This window comes from Gopherus flavomarginatus, chromosome 7 (genome assembly GCF_025201925.1).
Source record: "Gopherus flavomarginatus isolate rGopFla2 chromosome 7, rGopFla2.mat.asm, whole genome shotgun sequence".
Classification (NCBI taxonomy): Eukaryota; Metazoa; Chordata; order Testudines; family Testudinidae; genus Gopherus; species Gopherus flavomarginatus.
The window spans coordinates 50,621,487-50,639,617 of record NC_066623.1 but is presented as its reverse complement, the minus strand read 5'-3'; the positions used below and the strand labels follow the sequence as shown (position 1 = coordinate 50,639,617).

The 18,131-nt window shown below is 49.8% G+C and overlaps 1 protein-coding gene across 14 annotated transcripts in view; it reads right to left on the bottom strand.

Moving 5' to 3' along the window:
• The window catches only part of LOC127055730 (myomegalin), a 163,151-nt gene that overhangs the window by 54,793 nt on the left and 90,227 nt on the right, over window positions 1-18,131 (bottom strand). For 10 of the 14 annotated variants that reach the window (XM_050962966.1, XM_050962970.1, XM_050962972.1 and 7 more), the window contains 15 exons: window positions 17,246-17,365; window positions 16,919-17,011; window positions 16,530-16,748; window positions 14,819-14,977; window positions 14,337-14,450; window positions 13,911-14,048; window positions 12,886-13,065; window positions 12,036-12,230; window positions 9,647-9,793; window positions 6,902-6,983; window positions 6,127-6,218; window positions 4,656-4,772; window positions 3,814-3,951; window positions 3,340-3,452; window positions 2,343-2,470 (listed from right to left, as the gene is read on the bottom strand). In XM_050962966.1, the coding sequence (XP_050818923.1) occupies window positions 2,343-2,470; window positions 3,340-3,452; window positions 3,814-3,951; window positions 4,656-4,772; window positions 6,127-6,218; window positions 6,902-6,983; window positions 9,647-9,793; window positions 12,036-12,230; window positions 12,886-13,065; window positions 13,911-14,048; window positions 14,337-14,450; window positions 14,819-14,977; window positions 16,530-16,748; window positions 16,919-17,011; window positions 17,246-17,365 (2,035 nt within the window). Of the gene's footprint in view, window positions 1-1,972; window positions 2,471-3,339; window positions 3,453-3,813; window positions 3,952-4,655; window positions 4,773-6,126; window positions 6,219-6,901; window positions 6,984-9,646; window positions 9,794-12,035; window positions 12,231-12,885; window positions 13,066-13,910; window positions 14,049-14,336; window positions 14,451-14,818; window positions 14,978-16,529; window positions 16,749-16,918; window positions 17,012-17,245; window positions 17,366-18,131 lie in introns of those variants that run through there. The other 4 variants (XM_050962964.1, XM_050962973.1, XM_050962967.1 and 1 more) reach the window with 4 other exon arrangements.

The window sequence follows — 18,131 nt, the reverse complement described above, 5'->3', positions numbered from 1 at the left end:
GTCCAGTCCATTGCTCTGCAACAGACTTCCTGCACGACCTTGGGCAAGTCACTTAATCTCTGTCAATTCCCCAGCTGCGGAATAGGGTTAACAGCACTGCCTGACATGCCAGGGAGTTATGAGGACAACTGCTAAAAGCGTTTGTAAAAAATCCTTTACATAGAACTTGAAAAGAACTAAGCTAACATCTCGGGGAAACAGTCCAAACCCCAGCTCCAGCGCGTGCTGGGAGGCCAGGATGCTGAAAGGAGCAAATCAGACACAAAGCTGCAGCATGACAAAACCGGAAAAAGAAAATGCAGTGACGGCTCAGGGCTGCATATGTAAAAGCATCATCACATCACCTGTCCATTAGGCCATGCCAATACGACTTCATTCTGTTCTGGGCACTTTACCAGATATTGATGAAGTGGCGAGAGAGTCAGTTCAGAGAGGGGTGACAGAGTTAGCAGGGTAATGGACTGATGAGGAAAGATTAAAAGAGCTAAATCTGCCTGGGATGGCCCAGGGGCAACACAACATTAATATCCGCAGGGTGTAAGCAGCACAGAGAGAGCGTGCATGATATACAGATGTAACTAGGAGTGGTGGGATGAAATTAAGAAAGGGGAAATCTAGATTAAATATTAAGAGAAACTTCCTTGCAATGAAATCTATTAGGCTGCGAAAGCAGCCCCCACAGTAGTAGTGGAATGGCTATCAAACAGCACATTCAAACAGTAGCGAAGACACATTGGAAAAGTCCGGAATCGGCCAGGGGGAGATGGCCTGGTCACATCTAGCCGGGGCTTTTCCATCCCTGCTTAGTACTCAAGGGTGGAAAGCACACAGGCGGGAAGAGAGTTAAAACACATGAATGGTTTGGTCTCCTCCTGACAGAAGCGTGAGAGCTGCTCCATCCCTTCTACATGGCAGTGTGCAGGGAACGAGGACACCAAAGGGAACTGCAGCTCCTCAGCCCAGGTTGCTCTGCCATCCCAGCTTGAGGCCTCATTTTATTGCTCGCTGTTGAGAAGATGGTCCACATAAGCACATGTAAGAGAGAGTGGGTGGCTAAGCGATGTACTGGATCTAGTCCCACCCATGTACACAGAGAACGTAAGAAGTGGTAGACTTCCCCTCTGCCACTCAAAGGACGGCCGCTGAAAAGCTGGTGTGGGAAATCCCTGCTAGATTGGCTCGCCTGGTTTACGGCAGTAGGAATAACATTATGAAAGAGAAACGGAGGCCCTGGAATAGCCATTGCACTCATGAATGGAAATGCCCACTTGCAAAACAGCATAGAGCCACATATGCCCAGAGGGGTCCTGCAGTCTGACCTCAAGTGTTCAAAGCAGTGCAAGGAATGAGGGTCTACTGGTCACGGAGTGGTGAGGCATGCACAAGCTGAGAACACGAAGCAGACTCATCATGGCCCATGCCACCCTAAGAGGAACACGCCCTGCCAGGTCAGACTGGGCTTTGTCACCCCCCAACCACTCTTAGCCTCAGCCTTTTGTCCTGAGAGGCTGGAAACTCTTTCGTTTTGCTGCACAGAGGAGCTTGCTGATGATTACAACCCATCAGGACAAAGCTTAGCCCAGGAGGAATGAGTCACGTTCCAAGGCTGGCAGAGAGACTGCCTCAACCACAGAAATGGAAGAGATTCCAGTCAAGGCTTCCACAGGAGCTGGAGCTAGCTGTAACCTAAAATGGGTCATTTCTTTGTTAGGCCAAGAATTCAACAACAGTGATACAGCAACTACCAAAAGAGGCCCTCCTCTCTGGCTGCCACTGTCTTTGTCAAAGGGCCTAGCTCTGTCTGCAAGTGAGAACTTGCTTCTCCCCAGACACTTTGCTCTCTCTTTACTGTGTCATGTGGTTGCGGAGGCAGCCGTTGTCCTAGAAGCAGCCCTTAACTGACTGGGAAAGATTTGGAGGAAAATAAAAATACACACCCATGCATTTGTGAGATGGCACAGAACATTTAAAATCGCTTTCACAGGGAGGGAATCTTTATTTGGCCCATTGGGAGAAGAACGAAGTGAGGAGTAGGAGAAAGATGGAGGTGGATCAACTAAAATGGAATGACTCAAATGTGCAAATACATTTCATAACCTCCCCTGAAGGCCAGAGACAGGTACATATATGAGACACACATGGATTGCACGGATCGCCATTTCCAGGGCAGCTCTAAATGCACCACTCCTATCATATCATTAGTAACAAGTCAACCCTCCCAGAGTCAGTTAGCCAGGCTTGCTCGGTTAGTGACCAGTTTCCATCCAGAGCAGGTGGCAGGGTGAAGGCCAGAGCTCAGAAGGCATGCTGGGGTAGGACTCTCACACTCTGCTGTTCCCCACCTCCAAAGGCGCCCAGGGTCTCCAGCCTGCGCAAATGCTCCATGCTTCTGCCAAGAGACTCTTCCAGTCGTCCACGGAGCGCCTGGGCCCCCTCCAGCTCCGCCTGCAGAGTCTGGCCTCTCTCAGGGCTAGTTAGACACGTCATACAGAAAGGGAAGAGGGTTAGACAGGCTTCACGGAATGTCCACACTAGCAAGGACACAGAGCGGTGCCAGCTCACGTCTAACCACCACTTACTCAGAGCACTGCTCATCAGTGCTCCAAAAGGTAGATCCAGCATCGGCCCCTTCCACTTCTAACTTTGACCAGAACCAGCTGCAGGCACCGGGCCCCAGCACCCACCCCCCACATGGGTCAGGCACAGACTCATACACCCACAGAGCAGTTCCCCCAGACTCACCCCCAATCCCCTGGGAAGTAAGGCAGGGACAGTGGCTTCCTGGCTGTCACTAGTTATCACCACTGAACCAAGCACCAAGAGAAACTCCATGTGCGTGTGACTCCTTCAGCCCCGCAGACTGCTCAGCTCCCCGTCACTACCAGGGTTCGCGTGGCAGAGGGTAGCCACATCAGTCATGCTGTCGTGGAGGGGAACTATCTGGACAAACCACTAGAAGCCCCAAGCAATTTTCAGATCAGTGATGTAACAAAGGGACATGCAGCCTCTCTGAGATGTCAGGAGGCAAGGGACGGGAAGCCAAAGGGGCAGGGAGAAATCAAGGGGAGAGGAGAGAGAATCTGAAAAGGAGCATTAGAGCTCTGGGGTGTGATTAACTCCTGCTGTCTCACCTGATTCACGTGATCTCCTCTGCCATGGGAAGGATGCTGCCTTTAATCAGCCATGACCCAGTAGCAGCCCACTGAACAGTTCCCTGCTCTCACAGGTTCACGGACATGCTAGTGCTTCAACTTTTCCCTTTGAACAAGTCCCCCAGAGGGAGTGCAGCTCCTCTACCTCACAGGACCACATGGCAGTGACAGCACAAGGGTCCCCTACCTGTCTGGGTGAGCATGGAACTTCACTAGACTGCTGTACAGCTGCCTTTCTGCTTGCAGAGCTTCATTCAGGCGACTCTTCTCCGCCACCAGCCCTTCCAGCATCAGCAACAGCTGGGGAGAGCGGAGGCAAAAAGCAACAGGCAGAGGTAGGAGCTGAGCAAGGCCTTCACCCCCACCTAGATACACGAGAGGCAGAGTCCAGCCAAGAGACTGGATTGGTCATGTCAGGGACATGGACAAGAGGGGCTGACCTCCGCTTGTGAGGGGGATCCAAACCACCTCTCTATGCCATAAAGAGGCCTGAGCCCCTCTTACACCTGCACGTACACTGGCACACTCCCTCCCAGGCAATAGCATTACAGTGCAGAACTCACAATAGAGAATTAACTAAGTGCAGGACCTGGAAATGGGCCTGAGCCTGCAGACCATGAGATATCCCTTCTGCAGGAGATTTCATCAGAGCATGCACTACCTGTTGCTGTCTGTTCCCTGTAGTCTCCTGTCCTCGTGACTCTGCTGTGGCTACTTTCTCCCGAAGCACCAGGACTTCTTGGGTCAGTCGTTCCACAGCTGGGATTTCTTCGGGGTCAACCAGCTGCATCTGCAGGTCCTGAAAGCCAAGGAGAGCAGAGTTGGCTGGAGATCAGCAACAGGAGACACCCCTTGAACTTCATACAAATCAATGCGAGCTGGAATTACAAAGGTCCCTAGAGACATCGCAGATTAGGGTCACTAACAAGGGGAAGTCTTATCCCTTCCAAAGGAGAGCCAGAGAATTCAGAAGAAAACCACACTCGAGCGTGTGCAGCACCAACATCCCAGAGAAAGCCTTACTGTTGCTTTGTGCTAACAGGAGCCTGGCTCAAGACTCCAGACAGGATGCAAGGCACGCTGCACGCTCCAGAATTCCTAAACAAGGTCCAGGATGCACAGGAAGGGCACTCCAGGAATAACGAGATCCCCAAATGAGCATCTGAGCAGAATGATGGGAGACTCCTACATAATGAGATGTCAGATGGAGCCCTGGGTTCCCAACTCTTCATGTTTTACAAGAACCATGGAGTGAGGCCCAGGATGCCAAGCCCGAGATGTTACAAGATCCATGCATGAGACCTCAAACACAGTTCAGGAGTCTCCTCATGCATCCACCTCGTTGCTAATCTCCAGGGAAACCTGGCTTCCTGGTTCTGACATTTTACAGTATGCTGGGAAGACAGCTAGAGGCCGCGAGGTGGGGGGAACTGGAGGTTCTTCACTAGCATCCCTGGACAGAGATGATCAGACAGTATGTCAGGAGAACTGTAGAGATCCCACCTTAATAAGGTCCTCCTTGCTCTGGATGTTCCTGGTCAGGGACTCAATATCTGAGGCCTGCACCTGCAGCTCCTCCTCCTGTGCCGTCACCACAGACTGAAGAGAAGAGAGCTCCAACTACAGAGCAGACACCACGGGATCAGTGAAAGCTCCGCAACCCAGACACTTGCCACAAACCCTCCATGCCACTGCCTCAATCATTCCACCCCCATACTCCTAAGCTGTGGTGCTGGCCAGAGTCACGAGTGGCCTCCTTCACTCAGTGGAACACTACTACACACTGTACGATGCCTATCTGAAGTGAAAGACAACATTTCTGAGAAAGGGGGAGGAGGGCCAAACTGGGCCCAGGAAGGAAACTTTCCTTCATTCTCATCAAGTCAGCACTGCAACCTCATAACCAGACCCTTTGTTCACCCCTCCGTCAAGAGAGATGCCTGTGGAGTTGATGGTCCCATTGCCATGGAGTTGAAGGACCCACATCAATCTGTCAGCTTCATGACTATGACACCACATGGGGACAATCCCTAGTCCAGTGGTCCTCAACCTATTTATCATTGTGCGCTGTGCTGGGCTGCAGGTTGAGTTCCACATCGTACCTCCCCCTTAAATCTCCCCTCACAGATCTCTATGCCCAGCGCCTCCTGCCCAGAGACCCCTTCACAGAGTGGGGCCAGGAGTGGAGTCCTGGGCAGGATGGCAGTGACTCCGGACTCCACTGTGCAGGATCAGGGAGCTGTCCAACTCTGGACTCAGCCGTGCAGGGCCGGGTTGTAGGGCGGCAGCCCAGACCCCAACCCTGTGGGGCTGGTCGGCAGCTTCAACACCAACCCCAGCTCTCCCCGGGCCAGCCAGCAGCCCCGGGCCCCACCAGGCTGGCTGGACCATCCGGACCCCACAGTGCTGGGTAGCCAGGCAGCCAGGAACCTGAACCCCATGTGGCCCAACGGCCTGAGAATTGCTGCCCTAGTCAGTAGTGAGCACAAAGGTCGCTATACCGGAAACCAGAGCGTCCCTGGGATAAAGTATAGGCTAGCTACTCACAAATGTAATGATCTAGATGGTTTCCATTTAGTAAATAAGCTACCCCTGTGGTGGAACACAGCAGCAATTTAAACAGTGCACTGCTCATGACACGATGTGAAAAAAACTATTCCTCTTGCATTTTTTGTTGGATACAAAGAGGCTGAATGTAATCGCCAGAGCTGAAAATCTGACCAGGACACCAGGGCTAGCACCTTCCATTCCCATGCAGGGTCCTTACCAGAAACCAAATAATAATTAACACTCAGTGCTTCCAAGCGCCATCGTGCTGGGCACTATACAAACACCGAGCAAGAGACAGCCCATTCCCCACAGGGTGGGAGTATGAACATAGCATGGCTGATTGAAGGCAGACCAGGCAGGATTTGGTCTCAAGTGAAACAAGCCTCAGACTGCAGACGCTCAGGGTCTCTCCACAAAAACTCACCCTGCTTTCTCTTTCCTTTCTTGCCATTAGCTCCAGTTCCTCTCTGGCATTAATAAGCTCCTTCTCCAGCTCAGCAGCCGTCTCCAACAGGCCTGGAGAGGAAACCACAGCCCAAAGAGTTACACTAACGCAGGGTTTGAATCATCTACCACACACACCCTGGTTTTTTAACTGCAAGCATCAGAAACAGAATCTTTTCCAAATTAGAGCTCAAATCCTCAAGAAGTTGATGGCATTTGCACCCCTACCGTGGAGATGAATTTTCAAGGCCTTTTCTAATGCTCCTGATCCCATAGTGATCCTCAACTACCAGCTGCCCCAGCTAGAGTCCATTCCCATTCCCAATGCCCTCCCCTCCAGAGTCCAGTGGCCCCAGCCCTGAGAAGGAGTTCCAAGTATCCCCGCCTGCCCTCCCAGATTAACCGCACTCCTCCCAATCAAGGAGGGCAGGACACTCTGATTAGCCCAGTCACAGTGATCAGCAAACACCAGCTCCCCCTCCCACATCAACTTCCTCCACTCAGCACTGGAGTTCAAAACCTGTCAGTGATTTCCAAGCACCAGTCTCCCAACCCAAATCCAAGCCACAGTCATTGAGTGCCCCAAGTTTTATCCCCAGCCTCACAACCTTGGGGAAGGATGGCTCCAGTCAATACTCCTGGTTAAAGTTCTTTGGGGTCTTTGCAGGCTGTTTGTCACATGAGACAGTTCTCCCCATGGCAAAAGCCTTGGGTCACCTTCGTACCAACTGGAGAGAAGCTGTTGCTGTACTGACCTCTCTCCATCCTGTATTTGCTGTCCTCTCCCTTGGAGATTCCGGTGGCAGTAGCGTTCCCACAACCTCCTGGCAGTAATTCCTGAAAACACAAAGTGATCGCTGGTTTTCCCCCCTTAAACATCACCCTGTGCATCCTGCACAGTTTAGATCCCTCTGCACACCTCCAGGCCTCACCGCCCAGCACTGAGACCAAACACGATACATGCTCCTGTACTGGTGTCACACAGACCATTGACCAAATGGGGTTTTCAGTTATGGGGGAGCTGACCAGAGGACTGCAAGTTTTTGGGGATCTCAGAACCCAAAGGAATGGAGGGAGACGAGCGCAAATGGGCTGAGAGCTTAAATCTGGTGTGAGAAACAAGCTTCGGAAGTCAGGAAAGGGACTCCAAAGAGAGAGGTGCCCAGAGCAGGAAAAGAGGTTCTTAGACACTGTGTTTGGGTTGCACCAAGTGGGATAAGTAGCAGGGACACCAGAGAAGAGGCTGCAGCAACAGTGCAAGAGATGATCAGAGAATGGTCTAGGGCTTTAATAGCTAGAATGAAGAGGAAAGGATGAACCGAAGCTGCTGTTATGAAAAAGCAGTAGGATTTAGCAATGGTCTGGATGCAGGAGGCACACAGAAGAATCAAATATGCCCACAGGCTGTATGTATGGGCAACAGTGACAGGCCAGGGGATTTTCCATGATGGGTACCAATCTTCCATCAGAGACTTGCCTTCTTCCAAACGCTTGCTAAATTGGACACCCTGGGGGTGCTGGCAATGAGCACCACAGTAAAGGTAAAAAGCCACTCTCAAGTCAGCCCTGTTTACACTCCCCCAGAGCCCTCTGAAGAACTTTTCTGGGCTGAGCCATACAGCTAACTACGTAGCAGAGATATTTCTCTGTGCAACTCAGCATTGAGAATTCAGAGGTTAACAGTGGAGTTCAGCCCAAATGCACGATTTTGGAAAGGTTAAGGAAAGTCTCTTCAGCCTGAGATACTCGGGAGCAGAGACAAACCACCAATGGCCTATTAACTCCTTCCAGCCTAAACTCCATGATTCTAAACCCTATGACGTGTTTTACAACTTTAAACAAAAGTTAGACATTTGTTCATCAACATATAATTGAAATGGTTCAAACAAAAGCAGCCTGGCTTATGCTTAGTGACAAACGGTGTGACATTACACTCCATAATGTTTTATGGAAATATGCTTATAAGTGTAAATATGATGTAACTGGAATATGCTTTCTGTAAAAAGGTTTCTTGTAAGGCATCATTACAAAGGTTATAATCTACTGAGTGTGTTCATCCTATTTGTTTGCATGTATTATTTCTATGTCTGGAGTTAGGAGAATAAGACATAAACTTGTATTGCTAATGTAAACACATTTAGTGGAAGCCTTTAAGGGTGCTTCAGAATCAATGACCTGTGAATGGGTTTGTTTACTTGCAAGCATTCCTTCGTATAAACCAGCCCAGGAAGAATGGTAAAATCCATCTTAAACCTGATGCTTTTCAATTTAGGAGGACGAATGGGGATTCAGACAGACAAAAGATTCCCGCTTTGTGTCATAGCTATAAAAGGGAGTGGAAGAGAACAAAGCAGGGGGCCAGTCATGAAAACCCCCCAGTTACCACCTGAGCTGGAACTAACAAGGACTGTACCGGGGAAAGGATTGGCCCAGACTAGGCAGGTATCTAGTCTGTGAAAGAAGCTTATCTGAGGGCAAAATTTTACCTGTAAACAGTTTCTTAATGTATTAGTCTTAGACTTACATGTTTTTGCTTTATCTTGGTTTGGTGACTTACTTTGCTCTGTCTGTTATTACTTGAAGCCACTTTAATCCTACTTTTAATACTTAATAAAACAAAAGTGATTTTATTAACCGAGAGTAAGCGATTAATACCTGGGAGAGCAAACAGCTGTACATCTCTACCAGTGTTATAGAGGGCAAATGATTTAGGATTTTACCCTGTATAAGCTTTATACAGAGTAAAACTGATTTATTTGGGGTTTGGATCCCATTGGGGTGGGTCTGGAGTGCTGGAGGCAGGTGATCTGCTGAGCAGTTTTTGGTTAAAGCCTGCAGCTTTGGGGGCATGCACCAGACCTGGGTCTGTGTTGCACCAGGCTAGCATGTCTGGCTCAACAAGGCAGGGTTCTGGAGTCCCAAGCTGGCAGGGAAAATGGGCTCAAAGGTAACTTCAGCACATCAAGTGACAGTCCCAAGGGGGTCTCTGTGAGAGAATCCATCACAAAGGGGTTCCTAGTAAAGCCGATTTAAAAACACTTGACAATTGAGGATGAATACTCCATATTGCCCACACAAGCAGCTTCTGCTCTCAGCCGATCTGTGGGGAAGGAGCTGCAGAGTGACTGAGAAAAAACTGTGGGGTTCAGATCAGGATGTTCTGATCTCACCTAGACTCCCATTAGCAGGGAGGGTCTTTTTGGTTTGTCCCTAGCACAACAGTGTCCAGATCTGTGAGTGGGCTCCTAGGCACTATAGCAATACAAATAGTGAAGATTAACAGCTGCCAAGGGCCTCCATGTGATACACTCAGTGCTCAATCACTCCTCCCCCGCAGTATGTCTCATCACCCCCTTTCTGTTAGCTCTCTGCATTTGCTTTCTTCCCACAGGCCCCTCTCTCTCTCTCCCTCTCCCCCCTCTGCTGCTACAGCAATCACTTCTCTCCCCCGTCCTGAGGCAGCATGCAAAGGACAGAACAATCCAGTGTACAATTCCTACTTGAAAGGGCTGCTTGTCTTTCTGGAGGAGAAGCCTGCCATCAGCCACTGGGTTCTTCCCCGGCTCGTTCCCCACCAGCCGCTGGCGCAGGAATTGTACTTCATCACTCTTTTCTGCCAGAGCCTGCACCATCTTCTCAGCAGCCACCTGTCACAGCAGGAAAGCACAGCGAGAGGAGAGAAGCAGAGGTGACCAAGAGTTGGGTCTCAGTTGGCTACTGGCACAAACCCTGGCCCCAACTCCTTGCTCTGGCACCATAAGGACAGATTTACCAATCACTTGCTGCTGGAGCAGAGATCAGGAGCTTTCCTTTCCAACCCTAACCAGGGACTTTACTATGGGCTTTGTGGCAGCATACACAACAGTCAATGCTACAGCACTGCCTTCACAGCCCCCTGCTTTCACTCACCCAGCCTTTACTGAGTAACTCTTCAGCAATGCTACCAAACCTTTGACTGGAATGGTGAAAACTCGCCTATGGCATGGGGGCTGCGGAGTGCAGCAATATGGGAGGAGGCCTGGAAGGACAGAAGGGATGAGGATAGAGGACAGGAGCTGGAGGAAAGAAGGGAGGCAAATGCTGTGAGGAGATAGCTGGAAGCTTGGCTTTTTAATCCTGTTGTTAAAAAGGAAAATTCAATGCAAAACTCCAGTGACATTTAAAACTGACTAATTTCAATGCACAGAATGCAGGCAAATTCTGAGGGTAAGATTCTTGTGGAAATATTAATATATGGTGAGACACTTATCTCATAGAACTGGAAGGGATGCTGAAAGGTCATTGAGTCCAGCCCCTGCCTTCACTAGCAGGACCAAGTACTGATTTTTGCCCCAGATCCCTAAGTGGCCCTATCAAGGACTGAACTCACAACCCTGGGTTTAGCAGGCCAATGCTCAAACCACTGAGCTATCCCTCCCCTTGGTAGTGCACACAATAGTCCCGAGTACTAGTTTGACTGTTAAATATAGCTAACATACAATGGACAGAACACTCTCCATGCTGTCCCTCCACCCTTCTGATTCTATGCAGGGGAGATGGCTCCACCAGGCTATAGGGCTTCCCTCTGGTCACCTGATGTCACTGCTGTGGGGGAGGGCTCCAGGGTTCACCTTTCCCATGACTGCTGGCCAGGCGTGGTAGACGTGTGCAAAGAATGCTCCATGAATGTGCACAAGCCGAGAGCTGCACACTTTCCTCTCCCCAACCCCACAATATGCACATGCAAACCCTGATCTGGGTGCACAAGAAGTGCTCTCAGGTTTCACAATGTAGGCCTTTGGCGCATGTGGACAAGCGAATGGCACGCTCAGGATTATTACCGCAGAATTTCCCACAGACGACGAGTTGATATTTGTAACCTGACTCTGCATTAACATGGGTGAGGGGGGTTGTCATAAACAGATGGTTACGGGTTAATGTCTCTTTTACCTGTAAAGGGTTTAGAAGCTCAGTGAACCTAGCTGACACCTGACCAGAGGACCAATGGGAGGGACAAGATACTTTCAAATCTTGGTGGAGGGAAGTCTTTGTTTGTGCCGTTTGTTTTGTTCCTTGTTCGCTCCTGGGGCTAAGAGGGACCAGATGTACACCCAGGTTTTCTCCAATATTTCTGTATCAGTCTTTCATGTTTCAAAATTGTAAGTATAGCCAGGAAAGGCAGAGTAGTCTTATGTTTGTTTTCTTTCAGCTTGTGAATGCTTTTCCTTTTGCTGGAAGGATTTTTACCTCTGTTTGCTGTAACTTTGAATCTAAGGCTGGGGGGCGGGAGGGGGAAGAGGTCCCTCTAGTCTATATGAATTTGAATACCCTGTAAAGCATTTTCCATACTGATTTTACAGAGATAATTTTTACTTTTTCTTTCTTTAATTAAAAGCTTTCTTTTTTTAAGAACCTGATTGATTTTTTCCTTGTTTTAAAATCCAAGGGATTGAGTCCGAACTCACCAGGGATTGGTGAGGGGGGGAAGGTTAATCCCCTTTGTTTTAAGATCCAAGGAGTTTGGATCTGTGTGAAGCTTCCCAAGGCAACCCAGGGAGGGGAAAGTCTGGGGGGAAAAGGAGGGGATGGTTTATTTCTCCTTGTTTTAAGACCCAAGGGGTTTGGGGGAACAGAAGTGTGCCAAACATTATATTTTTGGCTGGTAGCAGCGTACCAAATTTAAGCTAGTAATTAAGCTTAAAAGGTGATCGTGCAGGTCCCCACTCTTTGGAGGCTAAAGTTCAAAGTGGGGGAAAAAACCTTGACAAGGGTATTCTCACTGTTATGTGGTTCTGAAACATGAGTCACTTCCTGCAGTTCCCCCCATAGCATCAGAGACTGGAGACCACTTTCCACACAGCAGACTCATTGGAGCCACGCTCGTCAGCGGCTGCTCTGAGTGCAACTCACTCGGCTTCGCTGCTCCCGGATGCTCATGGCTTGAAGCAGCTCCCGAAGTTCGGTCTCATGTTTTCCAGCCTGTCTGTTCCTGTCACTCAGGAGATCCTGCAGCATCCTCTCCTTCCGCTGGAGACACAAGCACAGCTCCTCCGCAATCTCACTCTGCCCTGGGCCCAGCTTGCAGAGCAAGGTTGCTGTGAGCTCCTAGGGGAAAAGGAGGGAGAAAGGAGTTGAGACGTTCCATCTCTATGCTCAGAGAAGCCTGGCACTTTGGGATGAAGGCTGTGCAGCCTGGGAGCACCTCTCTGATCACATGCAGTCACCAGCAGAGAATCAACGCACAGTGAGCATTTATGCCAATGCAGCATTCGAGGTCCTGCCAGGATTCCAGGGAGCAGCTTTCCTGGCTCGCTCTCCTCTTTCTGCAGCACATATGGAAGGGGTTGGACCATGCATGTCACTCAGAGGCTGACGTGCCTCTGTGCTTCCATTCTGTAGAGAGAGCCTTTGCTTCCACAGAACAGGCAATTGTTGGTGCTCTCAAATGGAGGACTATGCTAGTTTAGATATTTTTACATTGCCTCTGATGTGCTCCCTCCTCTGCACTGCGACCAAGAGCACAGAGATTTTAAAAGATGACACACTGGGGGATCACCAAGAGGAGCAGGGTTATGAGTTTGCCCCCCACCCCCTCCCATACACTCCACCAAATCAGGGTAATGCATCTGACACCCCCTCCAAGGGGAGCAGGATGTCACAGTGGCACTGACTGAGTGGTCCAGAGCCTGGCAGTAGCGCTCAGAAATCCCATCCAAGAGAGAATGGCTGGAGGCACTGCAGCAAGGAGCATGGGCCTTACTTCCACTTCCTTGTTCCTGTCATGCAGAGAGGCCTGCAGTTGCTGTATTATCCCCTCCTGCTCCTTCTGCCAACAGCTGGATTTCGCCTCGACTTCCTCTTTCAGCCACTGGAGGTTCTGGCAGGTTGCTGTCACCTGCTCTAGTTCCAGCGTCTTGGCTTTCAGTAGGCTCTCCATGCTCTAAGGACCACAGAGAAAAACAGGAACACAATGAGGCCCAAGTAGTTTCTTGTGCACTTAAGTAAACAGGATTGAAACTATTCAGTCTCTTTTACCCTTCTGTGCAGCCCCAAACAGTCATTACATTCACTCCCTAAGGAAAGCTTCCACCTCAGCATCCAGCTGAGAAATGCCACATGGAACTACTAGTTTAACCCCTTCCTTCCCCAGGTGCAGGAGGCCATCAGAAAACTGCCTGATGAGGAGGGATGAGGATGTATGCAGGCAGTATGCTAAGCAAGCACTCACCAGAGAAGTGCCACAAGAATGAGTAAAGGATTAGCAAACATGCCTTATAGTGATAGACTCAAGGAGATCTATTTAGTTTAACAAAGAGAAGGTTAAGGGGTGACTTGACCACAGTCTATAAGTATCTACATGGGGAACAAATATTTAATAATGGGCCTTTCAACCTAGCCGAGAAAGGTCTAACACTATCCAATGGCTGAAAACTGAAGCTAAACAAATTCAGCCTAGAAATAAGGTGGAAATCTTTAAGTGAAGCTAATTAACCATTAGAATGACTTCCCAAAGGTCATGGTAGATTCTCCATCATTGACCATTTTAAAATCTAGATCCTAAAATTATTGTGGGGCAGGTCTCTGGCCTGTTTTATGCAGATCAGACTAGCTGATCAGAGGTCTCGTCAGGCCATGGAATCAATGAGACAGCCAAAGCACCAACGTAAGGGCTGGCCACACCAATGGAATGAATGCTGTGCCAAGCTGAGCCAGGAGCTCTGGTGATCACCTACACAGAAGTGCACTGCACAAGGGACAATATACCGAGGAGGGGCTTGCACTTACATGAATGGTGGCCTCATTGCTGGACAGGACGCAGCGCAGTCTCTCCAGGTCATGCTCCCGCTCTCTCACAGAGATATGGAGCTGTCGCAGCTCTTGCTCCTTCTCTTCCACAGCACAAAATTTCTCATCTATTGCTCGCTACAGGGAGAGAAAAGGTGAGAGAGTTCATAGAGAAAGAATCCCTCATGCAGGGACAGCATCCTGAATTCTCTTGCCATGCAGCCTATTTCACACTACATGGGAGAACTCGGCTCACTCCATGGGGATGGGAAAGCGGGGACAGCCCCAGCGAAAGGGAGAGCAGGGGATACCAGACCCGGGCAAGGGAGAGCAAAGCACAAGGGATGCTGTGCACCCCCCTAGGAGTCCAGGGACTGAGCTCAGGGAAAGGATGGGGGAGACTGTGCTGGAATGTCCTGTCCTTACCTCCAGAGCAGCATCTCGGTCTTTGATTCGCTGCTGCAACTTCTCCAGCATAGTATCAGTGACCACAGGGTTCTTCTCCAAGCTCTGCCTACGTTGCAGAAGTTCCCAGGATTCCTGAACGTGCCCCATAAGCACACATCAGCACAGACACCAACATTACTGAGCCAGTGCGGAGTTCTGAGGTCAGAGCACCTCTCTCCGAGCTCACTCTCCTCTCCCCACACTCAAAAGGATGGCAGAATCCACAGGTCAGATCAATATTATTCTGTCTGATTCCCTCCCCAGTCAGGGCTCACCTCAGGCTGAGTTGTACTGGCATCAGCTACAGCTACAGATCCCTCCGTGTGGCTGTAGCCAGAGGATTGTCCTCAGACTCCACTCTCTCTGAGGAAAGGCCCTGGAAAGCTGCACATGGTCATGTGGGTGCTGGCACCCAAATACCAAGGTGAGGCTAATCCTCAATTCACATCGTTTCACCTCACCTGCAGAAGCTGTTCTTTGTGAGCCAGCCTCTGGCTCAAACGCTGAACACGCTGCTCCTGGGCCCGGATCTCACAGCATTTCTCCCTCTCCAGGGCCCACAGCTCCTGAACCTTGCCCTGCAGCTCTGCTTGTACCTGCTGCACAACACCACGCAGCTCCTGAAAGGAAACACACTTCTCACTTCTTTGCTATAAGATGCCCCCTTAACAGGATGCCCTGTTAGTCTGTCACTCCAGAGATGGAGACACCCTCAGGAGCCGCTGTTATCCTGTTAAAAACAATGAGGAGTCCGGTGGCACCTTAGAGACTAACAAATTTATTTGGGCATAAGCTTTCATGGGTAAAAAACCCACTTCTTCAGATGCATGTTATCCTGTTGAATCTCACAAGGTAAAGGGCAGGCAGGGCGGCAGGAGAGGACAACAGGGGTTCAGATATTATAGGCTGCTGTCTTTCAGATCAGAAAACTGAGAGCCTGACCTCCTTCCGCAGGAGAAGGGGATGCTAACCCTTCAGCAAGCATATGCATGGAGCACCGATGAAGAACATTTCCACATGGTTCAGCTTATGGAAGCTGGGTTCAGTACATGTATAGCACACATGTAGATGGAGATAGGGTTTTCACAGCTGCATGGACAGATGTCAGTGTGGACCGTGGCTGAGTATGTCTTAAGTGGGGAGGTCCTATTCCCTATCTCCATTGCTATGGAGTTTAATACATCTCCACATATCTGATTACTTACCGAGTACAAGTTTTATACAGCACAGCCACCAAAGCAAACTTCCAAACATTTATTACTTCTTCTTTGAAATTACACAGCGACATTTAGTGATTTTTAAACTCTAAATCCACCCATCTCACCAAAGTGACCACTTGACACGGAATACCAGCCACATGCCTCTTTCTTTAGTTCTATGTATTATTTTGAGCCCAGCGCAAGAACAGCGCAACTAACTCTTAACTTCTTCAGAAAGTCACTTCAGAGTAGGTCCAATCACATGGAGTTTGGTAGTGAAACTGACAAGCAACTGGAATTAGGGTTAGAAAAAAAATAATCATAAAATATCAGGGTTGGACAGGACCTCAGGATGTCATCTAGTTCAATCCACTGCTCAAAGCAGGACCAACCCCCAGACAGATTTTTGCCCCAGATCTCTAAATGGCCCCCTCAAGGACTGAACTCACAACCTTGGGTTTAGCAGGCCAATGTTCAAACCACTGAGCTATCCCTCCCCCTGTTCTGCACTCAATTCACTAACTGCACTTCCGCAAAGTGAAAATTTGTTGGTGACTGTACAACTTTAAAACTGATACAATTTTTCCTGTGTATGTAGGAACCTTTTTTTAAATCCCCTCTTCTAGCCAGAGGTGAAGTTTAAAGTTTTCAAGTCCACCCTGGCTAATCCACTGGGGAAATAGGAGTATAGCATCACAAAAAGAAACAGGACATTTGCACCCATTAAAGCATACCAGTAAGTGACACTACTGATCCACTGTACTCAGTCTCTGCACTGACTGTGTGCACTTACTGCTGAATGTAAGCTAACAGGAAAGAGACAAAGAAAATGCACAGCACAGTACCCACTTAAGGCATTCAGCTAATATAAGCATTATGAAGGCCAGTGGTTTGCTTTCTTCATATGCAAAAACACTTTACTGTCATCTGCATGTGGCATCAGGCCATGCCCAACTGCTGAAGCATGCTGTACCTGATTGTGTTTCCACGACACCTCTTTCAGCTGCTGTTCCTCCTGCACAGTAGCCTCTAGAAGCTGGGTAGTTCTCCTGGCTTCAGCCAGTTGGTGTTCTTTCTGCCACTGAGCCCTCTTCAGCTTCTGCATCTCCAGCTGGGTGCAGAAGAGTGTGTTCTGCAGATCTAGCAGTGCCATGTGCTGCTGCTGCTGGGAAGGGGATGGACCCTCCGAGGTCTGACAAGAGAGGAGAACAGAAATGTGAGAGTGTTTAAGCATGAGCTCACAAGAGCTGTTCAGAACAATGAAGGAGCACGTGACAATGAAATACTAAAGGCCTTTCAATTTTCTTTTAAAGGCAAAGGCCTCTCACTTCTAGGGGGATGGGGGGGCCCACAGGGACGTACCTGCAAGTGTCCAAGCTGGCTTCTATGTAACATGTCTCGTAGTTTGCCCATGGTCTCATTCTGCCCTTCAATCACATGGTACAGCTCCTCTGTCTGCAAGATAGGACACCCAACTGTTAGCAAGCCCCACCCCCCCAGGAGTCTTTGACACAGATTGCCTCTGCCTGTTGTAAGTGCTTTGACAGAAACAAGTCACAGGAGAAATGAGCAAGGTTCAAGGATGGCTGAAGGGTTCCCTCCGACTTGCTGCTAGAAGAGCATGCTTCCCTGCATCCACATTTCCTATACAAGGGCGCAGCACCAGCCCTCCTCAACAGTGCTAGTTACCTCACTTTCTTTGCTCTTCAGGGCCTCATTCAGACTCTGGATTGTACGATCTTTTCTCTGAGATGCTTCCTGGATAGATTTTAATTCAAAATTCATCTCATTTAGCTTTTCCTGCAGCAACTGAACACAAGGAACACAACGGTTTAGTTACCAAGCCCAAAACTTCAAATTGTCCCTAAGAATCCCTCCACACCATACTGGGTCCACAGCACCCAGAGGTTCCTCTTTATTTCCCCAGATCAAGACCAAAGTGACTCCCTCTGAAGTCTGGCTCTGCTGCTCTTGAGCTGGGTGGAGAGAGTAGTGACAAGGCAATGCAAGGCCTTCCCTTCTTTCACAGGCGCTGAGGCCAACTTCCAGCCATAGGCACCGACTCTGAGAGTGCTCTGGGGCTGGAGCACCTATGGGGAAAAAGTGGTGGGTGCTGAGCTCCCACTAGCAGCCCCCTCATCAGCTCACTCCCACCACCTCAGCGTCTCCCAACCACTGGCAGGTCCCATGGATCCGTATCTCCCCCTCTCTCCATGCACCTCCTGCCTGCCGCAATCAGCTGTTTCGCAGCATGCAGGAGGCTGGGAGAGCGGGGGAGAAGTGAGGATGTGGCGCACTTCGGGGAGGGGACAGAACTGGGCAGGAAGAGGCGGAGCAGGGTGGAAAGAAGTAGGGTGGGGGTGGAGCCTTGGGGAAGGGTGGAGTGGGGGCAGGGCCTGGGGCAGAGCTGGGGGTCGAGCACCCCCCCTCAGCACTTTGGAAAGTCGGCACCTGTGCTTCCAGCCCCCAGTGATCCAGTCTGAGGGATGGGCTGGAATCCTGGCCTCCGACCCCATGCATCACAACATCTTGCGCATCCACCAGGAGAGCCCTACTTACTCTGTCTGATACTGTC